General features: G+C 44.3%; 1 protein-coding gene across 1 annotated transcript in view; it reads right to left on the reverse strand.

Annotated features, from left to right (window-relative positions):
* Positions 1-18,758, reverse strand: part of LOC137379889 (uncharacterized) — a 56,380-nt gene extending 37,622 nt beyond the window's left edge. Inside the window, exons 1-7 of the mRNA XM_068051291.1 lie at positions 18,512-18,758; positions 16,235-16,475; positions 13,294-13,373; positions 11,632-11,764; positions 6,430-6,627; positions 5,226-5,333; positions 3,073-3,180 (exon numbers count right to left, since the gene is read on the reverse strand). Of these exons, the coding sequence (XP_067907392.1) occupies positions 3,073-3,180; positions 5,226-5,333; positions 6,430-6,627; positions 11,632-11,764; positions 13,294-13,373; positions 16,235-16,323 (716 nt within the window). The 5' untranslated portion in view covers positions 16,324-16,475; positions 18,512-18,758. The remainder of the gene's footprint in view (positions 1-3,072; positions 3,181-5,225; positions 5,334-6,429; positions 6,628-11,631; positions 11,765-13,293; positions 13,374-16,234; positions 16,476-18,511) is intronic.
* Positions 18,759-19,748: the final 990 nt, after the last annotated feature.

Genomic DNA, 19,748 nt, shown 5'->3' on the forward strand with positions numbered 1-19,748 from the left:
GAATAAAGTAGATTTTGGAAATAAAAAAAAAGCTGCCAGCGTCTGATTGGCCAGCATCTCTCCAAAGGCGGGACTTCCAGAGACGGGGTCCTTGATCCTGTGGAAGGCCTACCGCTGTCTACTTAAGTGCCTGATTAGCACTAGATTCGGCAGGGCTTCCGGAGAAGAGGTGACGTGGGGATCTCGGTGTTGTTTTTTCCAGACGTCGAGTCCTCCATTGCCAGAATAAAATCCCAGCCTCTCAGTGGGATTCCTACCTCCATTTGGAAATAATATCGACAGCAGGGTTCAGACTCAACCAGCCTGCCATAGTGTATTGAGGCTGATAATTTGCGGGGCAGCTGACGACAAGGTTTTCATGTATTTGTCTATATTTAAATTTAGCGGGGGCTGGAAGTCAAATCGATCATTTTGCAAAAAAAGAATGCTTTCTTGTATTATCTTGGCTACTGATTCTATCAAATGCCGATATATGAGGATACCAGCAATGACGAACAGGAATTATGGAATCAAGTCCAGGAGATCACACTGTTCTTGATAATTCTATACAGTACTCACCTTTTGAACCTTTCATGGGATCTTCCTTAGACTCATAGAGTCATAAAGTTATACAGCACAGAAATAGGCCATTCGGTCCATCGTGTCCGTGCTGGCCATCAAGCACCTATCTATTCTAATCCCATTTTCCAGCACTTGGCCTGTAGCCTTGTATGCTTCAAGTGCTCATCTAAATACTTCTTAAATGTTGTGAGGGTTCCTGGCTCTACCATCTCTTCAGGCAGTGTGTTCCAGATTCAAACCACCCTCTGGGTGAAATTATTTTTTCTCAAATCCCCTCTAAACCTTCTGTCCCTTACCTTGAATCTATGCCCCCTGGTTATTGACACCTCCGCTAAGGGAAAACGTTTCTTCCTATCTACCCTATCAATGCCCCTCATAATTTTGTACACCTCAATCATGTCCCCCCCTCAGCCTTCTCTGCTCGAAGGAAAACAACCCTAGCCTATCCAGTCTCTCTTCATAGCTAAAATGCTCCAGCCCAGGCAACATCCTGGTGAATCTCCTCTGCACCCTCTCCAGTGCAATCACATCCTTCCTATAGTGTGGTGACCAGAACTGTACACAGTACTCCAGCTGTGGTCTAACTAGCGTTTTATACAGCTCTATCATAACCTGCTTAAAATATGCTTAAAAACTTTCACATTTCTAATATCTGCTAGTTCTGATGAAGGGTCACTGACCTGAAACGTTAACTCTGCTTCTCTCTCCACAGATGCTGCGAGACCTGCTGAGTATTTCCAGCATTTCTTGTTTTTATTCCACCATAACCTCACTGCTCTTATATGCTATGCCTCGGCTAATAAAGGTAAGTATCCCATCTGCCTTCCTAACCACCTTATCTACCTGTGCTGCTGCCTTCAGTGATCTATGGACAAATACACCAAGTCCCTCTGACCCTCTGTACTTCCTAGGGTCCTCCAATCCATTGTATATTCCCTTGCCTTGTTAGTCCTCCCAAAATGCATCACCTCACACTTTTCAGGATTAAATTCCCATTTGCCACTGCTCTGCCCATCTTACTAGCCCATCTACATCATCCTGTAATCTAAGGCTTTCCTCCTCACTATTTACGACATCACCAATTTTCATGTCATCTGGGAACTTACTGATCATACCTCCTATATTCACGTCTAAATCATTAATGTACAGTACAAACAGAAAGGGTCCCAGCACCGATCCCTGCGGTACACCACTGGTCACAGGCTTCCAATCGCAAAAACAACCCTCGACCATCACCCTCTGCCTCCTGTTACTAAGCCAATTTTGGATCCAATTTACCAAATTGCCCTGGATCCCATGGGCTCTTACCTTCTTGACCAATCTCCCATGTGGGACCTTATCAAAAGCCTTACTGAAGTCCATGTAGACTACATCAACTGCTTTAACCTCATCTACACACCTAGTCACCTCCTCGAAAAATTCAATCAAATTTGTTGAAATGATCTACCCTTGACAAAGCCTTGTTTATAGGTTAGAGCCAGAGCTCCAGTCTCTACCCACTGGAACTGTCTGGAGCATAGCTCAAACTTATCACCTACTAACTCGGAGGAAGGAATGTTAACTACTCAGCCAAAGACTCAGTCTAGTCTGTGGAAAGAGAAGCAGAGTTAACGTTTCGGGTCAGTGACCCTGACCCGAAACGTTAACTCTGCTTCTCTTTCCACAGATGCTGCCAGACCTGCTGAGTGAATCCAGCATTTCTTGTTTTTGTTTCAGATTTCCAGCATCCGCAGTATTTTGCTTTTACTCAGTCTAGTCTGCCTTGTAGAGAAGAAAATAAGAAAAAGTTCATATCACTAAACTGTCCTTTAATTAATTTTTTAACTTTCTGTTTCTTTATGCTTTTTCCATTTGTTATTTAGATAACTGTCTTTGGAAGTTTCAGACTGAATGGTTTGAAAAAGAATAGTCGATAAATGGCTTCAGAAACAATGACCAGGTTTTATGAATTTAAATGACTATCTGTTGACTTCAGAGGGAATTTGCAATCAGACACATATTGGAAGAAATCACACAGAATGTTTGTAGTCGAATTGTTTAGCTTGATAATCGGGCAAACTGTCAGATTATTGTAACAAAGCAGCATTTTCTCAACATGCTTATGTTCTGTGATAGAATTAAAGACTGCATTAAATGCTTCATTTTTGTCATGAATGGTATCATAAGCCAGGTGAAACCTGTCATCGACATATGTGAAGCTTCCAGCAAGGGGCCGCTATCAAGTATGGGAAAGCTGGCTGATAATTCCCCTCCCTACTCGAAGGACACTGAAACTCACTGCAACACCCCAAAGTGTGGCCTGGCTGGAATCCTCTAACTCGGCCACAGACCAGGAAGTCAGCCTGCGACCTTCTGCCTGCATGACTCAGTATCATACACTTGGTGCTCTTATTCACTTGACCATTGAAAAAGGCAACACATTTCTTATGCTTTCAGTCACAATAATGCAGGATCGTTAACATGAGGTCAGAATGATGTCTTTCCACTAGTAATGAAAATGATGGCCTGTACCTCTTCTGAAATGTCAGGTCTTCATCAGAGGATGTGGAGATACAACTGAATGGCAGATGATCAGAGCCCATCCTTTGGTTTACAGTTGGTCCCCTCTCCCTGTAAACGCTGCAAGAAAAAAGAGCCTTTAAAATATAGACATTTTTTTCTCTTTTTAATGCTTAAGACTTTTTCACTCCCCACTTCTGTATTAGTTGTGCCACCCTCTCCCTCAGGCACCACTCTACAAGGTTAGAAAGTAACTGACTTGTAGGCCCCTTCGAGAACTCTGCATTCCTCCAACTCTGAGCTCTTGTGCATCCCCCACTTGCTTCACTCAACCATGGGTGGCTGTGCCTTCAGTTGTCTAGGCCCTAAGTTATAAAAGCAGTACTTTGAGCAATCGTTTGGTCACTTGTCCTGCAGTCGCTTTTGCCTTGGTGTCACTTTCTGTTTGATTATGGCTCTATGATGTGCTTTGCGATCTTTTACACCTTTCAAGTAAGTTGTTGTTGCTGATATCACTTAGTGACCTTGGAGATGCACTGGGTTGTTTCATTGTTCAGTCATTCTCTCCCATCCTGATCAGAATGACCCTTGCCTCATTTGCCAGATAATGGAAAAATTAGGAAGTTGCTGTCCGGAGTAACAATGGAGAAAAGAAGTAAAAGGGAAAAAGGAGAAGTGGGAGGCGGATTATGAAATCGGGTGCAAAATCCAACTGAAACAAAAGATCGTGGTGAGTTAATAGTGGGTATAAATCTGTACCCTTTACAGAGTCGACATTGCAAGGACATGGCATATCATATAACAAGAGGCATCTTTTAAGGGGAAACTGGATTAGAAATTTCAGCAAAGGTAGATACAAAGTTATGGAGAGAGTGGACAGTGGGATTAATTCTCGATTACAGCAGCAAAGAGCTAGCAGGGACATGATGGACTAAATGGCCTCTTCCGATGGTTCTATATTTTGTTTCCAATGAGTGAACTGAAATGTAACTTGTACTCCTACACTCCCTTTCTCTTGTCTCTTTTCTCCCTGACTTACTTCTCATTCTCTCTCATATTTTCACTTTTTTTTACCTGTCATACCCTCTCTGTCTGTGTGTCTTCCCCATTTTCTCCACCTCGCAGTCTTTGGCCGGAATTTTCTCCACTTAAAAATTTTTCATGCACGGGTCCATGTCCTGGTCCTGACCACACTCGTGCCAGCAGTTCGTCCTCTGGTGTGATTTTACAGGAGGCAGCCAATTAACAGGCTGCCTCTGTGTTCACCACCCAATTAGGGATGGCGGGGCAGGCGGGCTGATGAGGCGGGAGTGATAATCAGGAGCTGGCATGTGAGGGTGGCCGGCAGCCTTCACTGAGGCTGCCTGGAGGCTGCCGTGGAATGCAGCTACAGTAACTGGAGCACAAGAGGGAGCACCGCTACCAGAAGGAGGTGAGGAGGAAGGGGACGGAATGATTCTCTTAAGCCCCAGCACACAGAGTGGCAGCAAAGCTGCATGAGAGCCTGCTGCAATGGCAGACCTCTGCCTACCCTAGAAGGCAAGTTTCCTGTTTGCGTGAAATAATTTGCAGATCTCACGTAATGCTCAAGCTGCTGGGTTCTCCCGCTGTGCACTCACCTCTTGTGAGCTGGAGGGTCATGCACACCGTGGGGGGTGGGGGTGTCCCGGTTGGCTCTGGGAAAATTGGAATGCTGCCGGAAAATCCAGCTTAATTACTTACTCAACTACCTTAATTGGCTGCTGGGCGGGTTGCCATCAGCACCCTGATGCCGCTCCTGGTTAAAGTGCACGGAGGCGGGAACATGTTGGGAGCCGGCCGGACATAGTTTTTGCCACTTTCCCAGCCCCCTCGCTGCCTCCAAACCAGACTCGAAGAGGTTAGAAAATTCTGCCCTTTCTGTGCCCATTTCATCTCCATGTCCCTCACTCTTCCCATTTACATCCTCTCTCTATTTCTTTTCTTTTCTCCCCACATTGCTCTTGTTTTTCTCTCATTTGTGCCCCTTTTTTCTATCTGGCCTATTTTCCATTCAGTGACCCATATCCTTGGAAGGTTGTGCTTCGGCCAGTAGCTGTGTCATAGCTCCTTTGTCTGACTCTGGACTGTCTAACTGGAAGCTAAATGAGGGCAGCCAGGACCCGTTAGGAGCTGATGGCATGTACCTCTTGTGAAATGTTAGGCCTTTATCCGAGGGTGGGGTGATACAACTGAACAACAGATGATTGGAGCGCATTCCGTGGGTTATTGGTGGTCCCCTCTCCCCATAAACACTGCAAAGAATAGAAAACACTTGAAGATATTTTAACATTTTCTAATGTCTAAAACATTTTCCTTCCTTCATTTAAAAAAGTGTTTTGACTTGTTGATAGGAATAATACTTTCCCCTCCAGTATCTCATGCAAGTAGCTATTTCCCTAGCCAAGGCAGCTCGACCCATGAAGGCATCACAGCCACTTGTAGCCCTGCCCGTTCTTAATGGCTACTTTCCCACTGAGCTGGCTGGATTACAGTTATGAAGTGGAACCCAGCAGTACTGAAGTTAATTGTAGCAGTACAACTGCGGACGGTTGAGATCAGCTAACCGGTTTGGACTAGGGATCTTGTGTCCATGGCTCAGATACACACTACCTTAACCAGCTCAGCTACTGGGAGAGCTGAAGGGACAGTAATCATTGGTAAAGTGTGTCCCACCATAGGAGAATGGGACAGCTGCAACAAGGCTCAAAAAGCTCAATATCACCAATGACGATGCAGACCACTTGATCACCAGCACAAAGACCCATTTCCTCCACCACCCACACACCATGACAGCAGAGTTTACTGTCTATACCAAGGCTTCTTTGGAAGCACTTGTCTTGTTAACCTGAACCAAGATCTGGAATAAGATCAGGATCAGGTTGATTGGGTGACAATCATCTCTGTGGCAGCTCTTAAAATATCTGGGGATGGTCGAGAATACCTGTCCCCATAATTCATGGATCCACAGCAAAGAAGCAGCCCAAGCAAAGCAGTGAACTAACCTCAAATGTTAATCGCCTTCCAAAAGGGAATGGGCTCGCCTGCGTTAGAAATGGCACATTCATACTATTATTCAGGGAGTATCTGATGTGGCTTGTTACTGTGCTATAGTAGGCAACCTCATTCCTGATACATGTAATCATACAATCATAGAATGGTTATAGCACAGAAGGAGGCCATTCAGCCCTGTTGTGTCTATGCTGGCTCTCTGCAGGAGCAACTCGGCTAGTCCCACTCCCCACTCCTTCCTCGTAGCCCTATGCATGGTCAATTACAACAACAGAAAATAATAAAATAATTGACACTTTTAATGCAATCTGCTTATTAACAAAGCTTGAGAGCAACCACCTGTGGTATTCCGGAATGTTCCAGGATCTAGAAGTATTATCCTCATTAGAACATTGGTCCTGGGGTTGAACAAAGAACAAGGTGTTCACTTTCTCGTTTTGCTGTCTTTCACCCATTGCCGTGAGCATCTTGTTCCTGCGCTTGTCCTTTTTAAAATGTGTATCGTACCCTATCCAATTATTCTTCATAGTTCCAGTCCTGTTTCAGATTAAAATTAAAAAGAGTAATGAAGATTGGAAATCATAAATCAAATACAAATACAAATATGAATACAAATCACGGGATGTTGCCTGGGCTGGAGCATTTCAGCTATGAAGAGAGACTGGATAAGCTAGGGTTGTTTTCCTTACAGCAGAGAAGGCTGAGGGGGGATCCTGATTGAGGGATACAAAATTATGAGGGGCATTGATAGGTTAGATTGGAAGAAACTTTTTCCCTTAGCGGAGGTGTCAATAACCAGGGGCATGGATTTAAGGTAAGGGTCAGGAGGTTTAGAGGGGATTTGAGGAAAAATCATTTCACCCAGAGGGCGGTTGGAATCTCGAACACACTACAAAGAACAAAGAACAGTACAGCACAGGAACAGGCCATTTGGCCCTCCAAGCCTGCACCGATCTTGATGCCTGTCTAAACTAAAACCTTCTGCACTTCCGGGGTCCGTATCCCTCTATTCCCATCCTATTCATGTATTTGTCAAGATGCCTCTTAAACGTCGCTATTGTACCTGCTTCCACCACCTCCCCCAGCAGCAGGTTCCAGGCACTCACCACCCTCTGTAAAAAAACTTGCCTCGCACATCCCCTCTAAACTTTGCCCCCGCACCTGAAACCTATGTCCCCTAGTAACTGACTCTTCCACCCTGGGAAAAAGCTTCCGACTATCCACTCTGTCCATGCCACTCATAACTTTGTAAACCTCTGTCATGTCGCCCCTCCACCTCCGTCATTCCAGTGAAAACAATCCGAGTTTATCCAACCTCTCCTCATAGCTAATGCCCTCCAGACCAGGCAACATCCTGGTAAACCTCTTCTGTACCCTCTCCAAAGCCGCCACGTCCTTCTGGTAGTGTGGCGACCAGAATTGCACACAATATTCTAAGTGTGGCCTAACTAAAGTTCTGTACAGCTGCAGCATAACTTGCCAATTTTTATATTCTATGCTCTGACCAATGAAGGCAAGCATGCCGTATGCCTTCTTGACTACCTTATCGACCTGCGTTGCCACTTTCAGTGACCTGTGGACCTGTACGCCCAGATCTCTCTGCCTGTCAATGCTCCTAAGGGTTCTGCCATTTACTGTATACGTCCCACCTGCATTAGATCTTCCAAAATGCATTACCTCACATTTGTCCGGATTAAACTCCATCTGCCATTTCTCCGCCCAAGTCTCCAACCGATCTATAGCCTGCTGTATCCTCTGACAATCCTCATCACTATCCGCAACTCCACCAACCTTTGTGTCGTCTGCAAGCTTACGAATCAGACCAGCTACATTTTCCTCCAAATCATTTATATATACTACAAACAGCAAAGGTCCCAGCACTGATCCCTGTGGAACACCACTAGTCACAGCCCTCCATTCAGAAAAGCACCCTTCCACTGCTACCCTCTGTCTTCTATGACCGAGCCAGTTCTGTGTCCATCTTATCAGCTCACCTCTGATCCCATGTGACTTCACCTTTTGTACCATTCTGCCAGGAGGGACCTTGTCAAAGGCTTTACTGAAGTCCATATAGAAAACATCCACTGCCCTTCCTTCATCAATCATCTTCGACACTTCCTCAAAAAACTCAATCAAGTTAGTGAGACACGACCTCCCTTTCACAAAACCATGCTGCCTCTCGCTAATAAGTTCATTTGTTTCCGAATGGGAGTAAATCCTGTCCCGAAGAATCTTCTCTAATAATTTCCCTACCACTGATGTAAGGCTCACCGGCCTATAATTTTCTGGATTATCCTTGCTACCCTTCTTAAACAAAGGAACAACATTGGCTATTCTCCAGTCCTCTGGGACCTCACCTGTAGCCAATGAGGATACAAAGATTTCTGTCAAGGCCCCAGCAATTTCTTCCCTTGCCTCCCTCAGTATTCTGGGGGAGATCCCATCAGGCCCTGGGGATTTATCTACCTTAATGCTTTGCAAGACACCCAACACCTCCTCCTTTTTGATAACGACATGACCCAGACTATCTACACTTCCTTCCCTCGACTCATCATCCACCAAGTCCTTCTCTTTGGTGAATACTGTCACAAAGTACTCATTTAGTACCTCGCCCATTTCCTCTGGCTCCACACATAGATTCCCTCCTCTGTCCTTGAGTGGGCCAACCCTTTCCTTGGCTACCCTCTTGCTCTTTATATACGTATAAAAAGCCTTGGGATTCTCCTTAATCCTGTTTGCCAATGACTTTTCATGACCCCTTTTAGCCCTCCTGACTCCTTGCTTAAGTTCTTTCCTACTTTCTATATATTCCTCAAGGGCTTCGTCTGTTCCCAGCCTTCTATCCCTTACGAATGCTTCCTTTTTCTTTTTGACTAGGCTCACAATATCCCTCGTTATCCAAGGTTCCTGAACCTAGCCAAACTTATCCTTCTTCCTCACAGGAACATGCCGGTGCTGGATTCTAATCAACTGATGTTTGAAAGACTCCCACATGTCAGATGTTGATTTACCCTCAAACAGCCGCCCCCAATCTAAATTCTTCAGTTCCTACCTAATATTGTTATAATTAGCCTTCCCCCAATTTAGCACCTTCACCCGAAGGGTGGTAGAGGCAGAAACCCTCGCAACATTTAAGAAGTATTTAGATGAGCATACAAGGCTACGGGCCAAGTGCTGGAAAATGGGATTGGAATAGATAGGTGCTTGAAGGCCGCACGGACTCGATGGGCCGAAGGGCCTGTTTCTGTGCTGTAGAACTCTATGACTTTAAAGGAATTAAAGCACTGAAAGAAGCCATTCAGTCCATTGTGTCTGGAATGATGTTAGCTCTTCCATTGGAGCTGATCACTTTATTTCCAATTTCCTGTCCTTTTCCCATATCCTTTTATATTCTTCCTTTTCTTAAACACTAGGAATAATCTTTCGTTATACCTTATCAAAAACTTTTATAATTTTGATACCCCCTTAACTTTCTCTGTTCCAGTGAAAATTCCCCAATTATTATATATTTTCTTTATAAATGTCTGCTCTCATTTCTAGTAAAATTCCTTTGAACCTTTACTGAACCTGTTATATGGCTCTAATAACCTTCCCATGAAGGGTGTCCAGAATTGTACACAATCCACCAAGTGCAGCCTAACTGATGTCTCGTACAAATTCAGTATCGCTTCTTTGCTTTAATATTCAATGCTGCACGTATAAAACCCAGAATCCTATTGGTCTTTCATACCTGTATTCACACCACTAGATTTCTCTGTCTCTCCATTCTGGAACAAATCCTCTTACTTTGGTTATATTTCCCTTTATCGCTTATTTCCATGTCAGTAACTACATCATATTTCTCTGCATTTGCTACCTGTCTGCCCACTTGGCAAACCTGTTTACAGTCTCTGGCAATCTGGGGAATTATTCTTCACAGTTTTCCCTGCCCCCAAGTTTGATATTATCAGTAAACTTGAATATGTTTTATAGAGACACAGGAACAGGAATAAGTCATTCAGTCCCTTGAACCAGTTCCACCATTCGGTTAGATATTGGCTGATTTGTATTTAAACTCCATTTGCCTGTCTTGGTTCCATATCCCTTAATACTCTTACCTCGCAAAAAATCTATCAATTCTCTGTTTTGAAATGGCCTAACCTCAATAACTTTTTGAGGGAGAGAGTTGCAGATTTCCATTACCTTCTGTGTGAAGAAGTGCTTCCTGACAACACCCCTGGTTATGCTCCTCTTGTGCTGTTGATTAGTCATTTAAACAAGTAGAAAATAAAAAAGCTCCCAGCACAGTTTTTTTTGGCAAAACACCTCCTCATGAGCCACAAAAATGTCCAGTTAACTTTGCTTTCTGCTTCCTGTCCCAGGCCGCATCTCGACCCAAGCAGTTACATTCACCTCAATACCATGCATCTTAATGTTGAGAACAAGACTATCAAGTGGCACTTTATAAAATCCTGTTCAAAATCCACTGCATTTCTTTTATCTACATACTCTACTGTTTCCTGAAAAGAAATTTCACTGAATTAGTCAAATGTATCCTGTTCTTTACAAGTCTGTGCTGATTACATAGAATTTACCACAAACAGACCAGTAAGTTCAATTGATCTATGGCTGTGTTTATGCTCCATATAAGCCTCCTCCCACCCTACTTCATTTGACCCTTTCTCCCTCATGTACTTATCTACCTTTCCCTTGAATGTATCTTCACTATTCAACAGAACTACTCCATGTGGTAGTAAGTTCCACATTTGAACCACTTCCTGGGTAAAGAAGTTTCTCCTGAATTCCTTATTTGATTTATTAGTGACTTACATTCATTTCCTGTGCTTTTGCACTCCTGCACAAGTGGAAACATTTTCTCTTCAGCTACCCTGACAAATCCTTTCCGTAATTTAATGACCTCTAGGGCACCCCTTTGCTAAAGAAAAGAGGCTCAGCCAGTTCAGTCTTCCTGATGGATATAAACTCACAGTTCTAGTATTATCCTTGTAAATCTTTTTGCAGCCTCTTTAGTCTTTATTGTTTATTGTCTCTGATTATCCCAGACTTTCCAAAGTCTATTTTCATCCTATAATGTGGATTCGAGAAATGTGCCCACAAATTACATAAAAATCTAACTGGGCTATAGTTTCCTGCCTTGTCTCTTTCCCTTTGTTGCAAACAGGCCTGTAACGGTTTACACCCACTAGTTCTCTGGCACAATTGCCATTTCCAGTGGGTTTATTTTGTTTTTGAAAAATATGATTAGTGCATCCACCATCTCCACTTCAAACTGGAAAATCTGCCCCATTATGTGAAACACAGAAGAGGATCTCTACACTGGACAGTGCAGCAAATTAGCATGCTGAAGGTTGACTGAAGCCTTGTACTTATGATTAGTCATAGAAAATTAATGGAGAGAAAATCCAAGGGCTACAAAAAGACAATGATAAACTCTGGCCCGATTATTCTGATCAGTGATCCGTCATGTCTCTGTGCCAGGTGAGTTAGTTTGTTTCCCTGATGCTAAGGTGACTGGATCCCACTTTATTCCTCTCCACTTACCTCTTCCTCCTATAGCAGCACATCAAAAGGAGGCCAAGAAGTAGGAGGCATAAGAAAAACAATGATAGGACCGTGATGACAATCATTCCCGCTGAGCGCTGCCAGTCCTCCTCCAGCATTTGGTATGGGATAACTGGTGCGAGACAGAACAAAACAGTTAGAAAGGAGAGACAAAACAGAGCACTGGACCGCAAATAAGAGCAATTACACTTGGACTGCCAATGCCTTTGCACTGCAAGGCCTCACCTCCCAGAAGCCTGTTGCTTAACGACCATCTGACTCAAGTACTGATGGCTGCCACCACCAATGGAGTCCTATACCAGCATGCCTCATATTCTTCAGGGGAGCATTTGGTGCAAGGAAGGGGAAAGGGGCTGGGTGTCCTGGCAATGAAGCAAAAATAGCCCCTCCTCTTAGGATGTCACATTGGGCTGAGAAAAATGACACCAAGTTGTAATTGTTCACATAATGACTTGGAAAATGGAATACTATAGTACCTTAACTATTATTTGATTAATGTCAAGCTGAAATAAAATGGATATTTAATTAAATAACATTAATTCATGATATGGTTTATACTGTATAACAAATATTCCCGAATTTGGATTTTCTCCGTTTCTTTCCCCATTCTTTTAACCCTTCCTTTACCCTGTCTCTCCTGAAGGGTGTGAGGCATGCTGGGACTGGGCTCCATTGATGCCAACAGTACCTGAGTCAAAGATCACTTTTAAGGTGTGACCCTGGATGATGTAATAAATCTATTCTGCTGAATGAAGCAGCAAAGCTGAGACAAAATATATCCTTACCCTTCCAGGGTTAATGGATGGGAATTAAATCTATTTGCATCAAGTACTATTCCCTGCTCAGGAGGACTATCAGTTGACCTGCTCCTGGGTTGTCCTCAGTTTGTTCCCCTCTCTGATCTTCTTTCTCTCCCTACTTGCCCTTTGCTGGATATCTTCTCGAAGACGCAACCAACTGTGGGGAATTACAAGTAGAACCCTATATTCTGTCACACTGTCACGTCAGGCTAGATCATCAAATACACAACCCCCTCCATTCTACCCTGGGATATTCCTTTAAGTGCACAAAGTGCCATGATTTTCATTGAAAACTTTTGGCAAATTTCCTCATGATTACACCCTTGATGTTCTACACTAACCCCTGCACCCTGTGTCTCCTGGTAGCATCTTATTCCTAATCTATAGGAAACCAGCCAAGGAAAGCAAGAAGGTTCCTCTGATTGGTAATGATGGCAATTATCTCAATCAGTGCAGACCTGTGCTGCCTCTTTTCAACATAAGCAGTTTATTGATTGCACAGTGGAATAAACATGTTGCATCTCTTTCAAAACTGCTGGGTGTCAGATGTAACTACTGATGTCATAGCAATGGAGGAAGACGAAAACTGAGCTCAATTTCAATAGCCTTTGTGGCAACATGCTTGCACGCTGTTCTGCAATGCCAGTGTTATTTTAAGAATGCATTCACCAGTAAGCAGCCTCCAATTGCAATCAGAAATATTTCTATTTTGGAAATACTTAAAGTACCAGAGTATGGGAAGGTGATAGTACAAGGCTTTTTCTGTCATTCTTTCCTGCTACCAGAAGTTTACAAGTCATGTTGTAGTTTTCATTTTTGTTTGGTTGTTAATCCAACCCACCTCTTTTGGTCCTGAATTTATCTGACCAGTTGCTGCTCATGATCTCTCCGCTGTGTTGATCAACCAGGAGGTACTTGATTCTGCAGATGACAAAATCCAAGTCAGTACAATTGCTTAAAATCCCATCCATCGTTGAAGCAAGATAAAGCTTACACCGAGTACTTCTTGTTAAGTAGAGGAAATTTTGTTCTCCTGCCCCCAATTTCCTTCATTTTTCTGCTTAAGGTGTTGGCTTTTTATTGGTTACAGCCCTATGAAGAGTCCAGTACCTCATACCCAGAGTCCTTTCCTAATGTTTGAACCTCAACATTGAGTGATGGAGAACATGATCCCGTTCTCATCTAAAACATACATCCGCACATACTTTCTGGCACTGGCCATTGACTTGTGAGCAGGAATGCATAACCTGGCTGACTTTCTCTTCCCTAGCCCTGAGGCACTAAGGTCAGTAAACCATCTCAACTGCTGCCCCAGCTGAGATCAGCTAACCCAGCAAAGAACAGAAATCAAACCAAGATTCTTCTAGCCTATGTGGCTCAGCGGTATAACAAACACTGCTTTGGAAATATAGGTCAAAAGGATCGAAAAGAAAGGATAGAACTTAATCATGAAATGATTGTAGGTGGCCTCCATGGCAGTCAATTCCGTTAGCTAATTATCTTGGATAGTGACAAATAAATGCAATTAACTGCACTCAACTAATCCATGGAGAGAGAAATGATTGAATATTGCAATTTCCATTATTCACATTATTTTCATCATGCCTTTCATGAATGTCAGGCATTTTCTCTTTATGAAAAACTGTATCATCAGGGATCATACTGTCAGCTTAGCACAGTGATAGCACTCTCACCTCTAAGTCAAAAGCTAGAGATCAAGCCCTATTCCAGTGCAGTACTGAGGGAGCGCTGGACTGCTGGAGGTGCAATCTTTTGAATAAGGCAATAAACTAAGTCCCTGCATAACCTTTCAGATGAATAGAAAAGATCCCAAGGTTCTTGTGAAAAAAGAGCAGGGAGTTCTGGTGTCCTGTCCAATATTTATCTCTCAATTAATATAATTAAAAGAGATTAAATGGTCATTTATCGCAATGTTGCTTGTGGGAGTTTGCTATGCTTCAACATTACAACAGTGATTACATTTCAAAAGATACTTAATTAGCTGTAAAACACTTTGGGATGTCCTGGAGTTGTGAAAGACATGATATAAATGCCACTTCTTTCTCTCTTAAACCCATATACAACAGGATGTGTAATGTTTGATCCCAGGTCAATGCTGAGTCAGCTGGTCTGCATCTGTCTGACATTCAGTGTACTATAATTAACCTTATGGGTTCTAGAGAGAGCACCCCCACCCCACCCCCACAAACCCCCCCCCCCCCCCCCCCCAGCCAGAATTGCTACTCCTGATCACTATTAAGTAACTCCAACTGGAAAGTGAGGATGTCTGGATAGTATTGGGCTCATCTATGAAGGCTTCCCCTTAACTGTCAAACCACCTGGGCTCACAGATGAAGAATGACCATGTGGGCTCTCATAGAACTGTGTACCAGCAAAAGTCAATGCCTTTAAGAGAAGAGGCAATGAAACTAGAAGCATCATGTTTTCTGAATCAAAAATGTACCTTAGGAGGGCTCCACTATCCTTTCAACAACCAAACTAACTCACCCCAAATAGACAAACTGGAGATAGCCATATAGGGTAGAATTTCAATATGGTGAGTGGTGAGTACAATCAATCAGAAAAACGGGCAGAGATTCATTAAACCCAAGTTCTGATGAAAAGCCTTTGAACTGTAATATTGGGCAGAATTTTTGCTCCAGGGTCGGGATGCTGGCGTTGGATGCATTTCCGGGTCCTGAACCTACGTTGCATCAGCATCAGACACCTGATATTTTTGACGGGATGGCCAATTAGTGGCCAGGGAGCATGTTCGCCATCTAATTAAGGATGGCGGCTGGGCTCCTGAGGCTGCAGAGCCAATAGAAGGCCTTCCAGCCCTGAGACATCAACAGCCCCGCCGCCAGAGGTGGGAGCTGCCGATGTAGATCTGAGAGCGAGAGAGAGAGCAGGCGCCTCAAGATGGAGGTGCCCTCTGAAGATTTTTGGGGAAGGTAAGAATAAAGCAGGCCACAGCTGCCAAACCGCTACTGTGGAGGGAGGCAAAACACCTCCACAGGGTGGCCTGTGCCACAGCTCTGGCCACCTTGCATCACGGCTAAGTGTGGAGGGGGATGCGGTGGGTTCAGAAATGTCCGATGGAACGCTGACCCCCTGGTCTGCTGTCGGGAGGCTGCCTCCATCCCTGGGTAGGGCTTCAGCTGCCGCAGGGGTGGGGGCGGGAGGGGGGTGGGGGGTTTCCTGCTGGCCAACTGGAAAATTACAGTCTGCCTCAGAACATTGTCCTTAAGAGGTTCTTTGACTTAATAGGCTACCCCCACATCTCTGCCCTGAACCTGCCTGTACCGAAATGACCCAGAGATGGGATCATGCTGGCAATCCTTCACACCGCTCTCTGACACCAATTTTTAGGCCTTCCTGCCTCGGGTCTCGCCTCTGAAGAAATTGAAAATTCGGCTCATTAACTCTGCTTCTCTCTGCACTGATGCAGCCTGACCTGCTGAGTATTTCCAGCATTTTCTGTTTGTATTTCATTCATTCAAAATAGCAGCCCATTTGCACCCCATCTCATTTTCCAGTCGGACTCTATACTGGTGCCAAAAGAAGTTTCTGAGAGATGTGATAAGGTACAATGAAAGTGCAAGCCTTTCTGTTTAAAAAAAAAATCAAATTACTTTTTCAGAGCACATAAACCCAAGGGGATCCAGCCATTATCTGCAGGATGCATTGGGAAGATTTATATATTTCCTGAAATTCTTTGCTGAAACAACTCAACCCTGCTTCACTGAAGGCACTTTCATAATGGTCAGGGTCAAGCTCACCTGTAGGTTGTGTTAGAGCGCAGTGGCTTGTCACATATAACCTTCACTGAATTGCATGAGCCATTGGAGCCAATCACATAGTAGTGCATGGTCTTAGAAGGTTCTGGATCCTTTCCATCATCGCAGTTGTATACAGAGAAGTGTTGTTGTGCAACATAGGGACCTTGCCATTCCGGGTCAGCTAGATTGTAGGCCCCATTGATTGCACCCAGAGACAGGAGGGTAAAATTCCTATAGGCAACTGGAAATAAAAATGAGCAATTTGCCAACACATGTGGGATATTAAGGAGAGCAAGTCATAGTCACGCAACACCAAAGAATGTTTAAAACTCTACAAAGTAAAATTAAAGGAGAAATAATTCATGTTCAGCAGGAAAAGCAAAATTATAGGGAGAAAGAAAAGAGTGTGGCATACAAGATGCGAGGTGATTTGATTAATAATCTGGAGTTAAAGACTGGAGTCCTCATGTTCTGCTTGGTTGAAGGAACATTGTGATATGAAGGTGGCAGAATCAAGACTTCCAGTTCTCCTACTTTACACACAGAGTCCCCAGTCTCAGTCTGGTTGTCAAGGAAATCTATCAATTTGTGCTGGAACAATTGCCCAGAGTGACAGAGGGTAAATCAGCTGGGGCTGCTCAACCACAATGCATTATGAGTGATAGGAATATGCAGATGCATATAGGCAGGTTGTTGTCTGCTTGCTCGGCTGGGGAGTGCTGGATACCATTGTGAGGGTGTCGTGCAGGGACAGGGTGGTTGGTGACCCATTGCTATTGATGGTGAAAAACAGCATTCAGGAAAATATGAAACTGACCACATTGGAAACCAAAACAACCTTCGAAATGAAGTCTAGTTTAATGTTTCCTCAACATATTGCCTTCCAAAGACTGAGACTGAATTTCTCATAAGGAAACACATCAACCCTTTTCTAATTGGAGTTCCATTTTTGAATGACTTGGCTGGTGCTGTGTCTGCTCAGTGTTTGAGTACTCTGTGCTATTTGTATGACTGCTTACTATGCTGTCAGTCAATCCTGAGGGGGTGTGGTTCCAAAAGTGAAACTGAGACGGATCCAGGTAGCTATCTGAATAAAGCTTACAAACACACAAATTGTGAGTCTAGTTTCTTGATTCTTGGGGTACGAAACATAACATCCGGCGATGAAGATGGCCAGTAATTTAAATTTATTGGCCCCAGCACCTTTCCTATCATCGCAAGGAGACCCTCCCATTCCGTGGGACAGATGGATTTCTGGGTTTGAAACCAACTTGCTCACTACTGGTATGGACAGTACAGATGTAGCAGCGACCCGCAAGAAGGTAATACTCATGCACTGCCTCGGAGTGGAGGGCTATTGTATATTCGAGCAGCTAGGTCTACGGTCGATAAGGCAGTAAGTGCTCTCAAGAAATACTTTGGCCCAAAGAAAAGTGTGATAATTGAATGATACAAGTTCTGCCAGAAATGTCAGGGAAATGGTGAACCCATAAAACAATATGTGGCAGTATTGTTGGCCTTTACATACAAATTTGGCACAGTAACTAATGAACTAATTCATGACCAACTAATTGAAAAAACTTCAATCCCATGAATTAAGGAATGCCTACTCATGGAGGATGATGGTTTAAATTTGGAAAAGGCAACAACTTTGGCCGTCCAAATCGAATCCGCCATGTTATATTTGAAGATGTTACACAAAACTATACCCTCAGGCTCAGTGTCACAGACACAGCTTGCCCAATCAGCTCAAGTGCAAGGGTTACAGACAGAGAGACTTCAGCAGGCTCATCAACACTTGCCCTATCACAGTCAGACACCCTGAAAAACATGTCCAAATTGTGGGGGTACCCCTGGATTTAAACACCATGATCCCCCTGCGGCGGGTTTGGAGATGGGGAGAGCATAAAATCAGGTGGGATGGTGGTGGATTCCTGTCACCATACTGCCTCTGACAAAATTTAGTCTGGGGCGGTAAGGCCTGTGAATGGCCTTCCCGCCCGCCACCAATTGAGGGCCTTAACTGGGCAACTAACCCCAATTAAGGGCCTCTTCCCGCCGCAGCCGCAATTAGCCATGTGGTGGGTGGCCATGTTGCCGCACAGGAAGCATAGCACGAAGAACCTTGTGGGCTGCTCCTGGCTCCGGGGTTTTGTGGGGGGGGGTCCCTTGTTAAAAGGCACAGTGCCTGAATGAGGGACCCGGCATCGGGTAGGGGGGGCCTGCTGACCCCCCTACAACCCCCTTCCCTGCAAGACCCCTCCCGCATTGACCTACCTGTGGCCTGGATCCAGCGACGCTCCTTGGCCTCCAGTAGGTGCTCCTTCAGCAGCAGCCACTGCCTCCACGGTGGCACTGCAGCTGCCGGTCTCTGATTGGCTGACAACTCTCCAAAGGCGGGGCTTCTGGTGACGGGGTCCTTGATTCTGTGGAAGATCTGCCACTGATTGGCACTAGATTCAGCGGGCCTTCCGGAGAAGAGGCAACGCGGGGATCTCGGGATCGCTTTTTCCGCAAGTCGAGATCCCCGTCGCCAGAACAAAATCACGTATCATGTCAGGTGCGAGGGAAAAAGTGCAACTCATGTTCAAAGGTGAATCACTTTGCAAATATATTCAGGTCATCGAAGAAGACTTTGTCAGTTTGACATATGGAGGTACCTATTCCTGAGAGTGAAATACGGTATGTGTGTACTATCTCAGACAGTAAAGCGCCCGGTCCCATGTATGGAGGTCACTTCAAGGATTGCACAGTCACAATCGCAGGCACTTCAGTTTCGCTGCTACTGATATGGGTGCCAAAGTATCCATATTGAGCAAAGACACCTATGGTCATTATTTTTTGCAACTTTCTCTCATTCTTGTGACAGACACTCTTCAAGCTTATGATGACTCGGTTATCCCGGTTTTTGGAATAATCAGAGTTCCAGTGCGCTACAAAAATGTCAACCTAGACAAGTTCATATTGAAGCCTTATGGGGGTAGACCTGCTTGATAAGCTGGTCTTCAAACTTGCAGAACTCACTGGAGCACATATTAATGTGATTGATATAGACTCTGCACAACAGTATCCTTCCTTATTCACTGGTTTTGGGGAGATTAAGGGGTACTCTCATGCTCCTCACATCAACATGTCAATTCCACCCGTTTTGCAAAATTTGACACGGTTGCCGTTAGCAATCTGTGCCGAAGTGTAACAGGAGCTGAAGTCACTGGATGGTATCATTGAGCGAATCAACTCATCCCCATGGATGTCAAACCTGGTCATTGTGTGACACAAAAATGGGCTAATAGAGCAATTATTCGAGTACCCACTCCCTTTGATCCAAGAACTACCAGCATCATTTCATGACTCCACAGTCTTCACAGATCTCTACATGTGATGGAGCTATCTTCAGGTACCACTGGTGGAGCGAAACCGACATATTACAGCCTTTGTTACACACAACGGTGTTTTTCAGTACCACAGAATGCCCTATGGACTAGGTTCAGCACCTAGTGCGTTCAAGTAGACT

Source organism: Heterodontus francisci, chromosome 18 (assembly GCF_036365525.1).
Source record: "Heterodontus francisci isolate sHetFra1 chromosome 18, sHetFra1.hap1, whole genome shotgun sequence".
NCBI lineage: Eukaryota > Metazoa > Chordata > Chondrichthyes > Heterodontiformes > Heterodontidae > Heterodontus > Heterodontus francisci.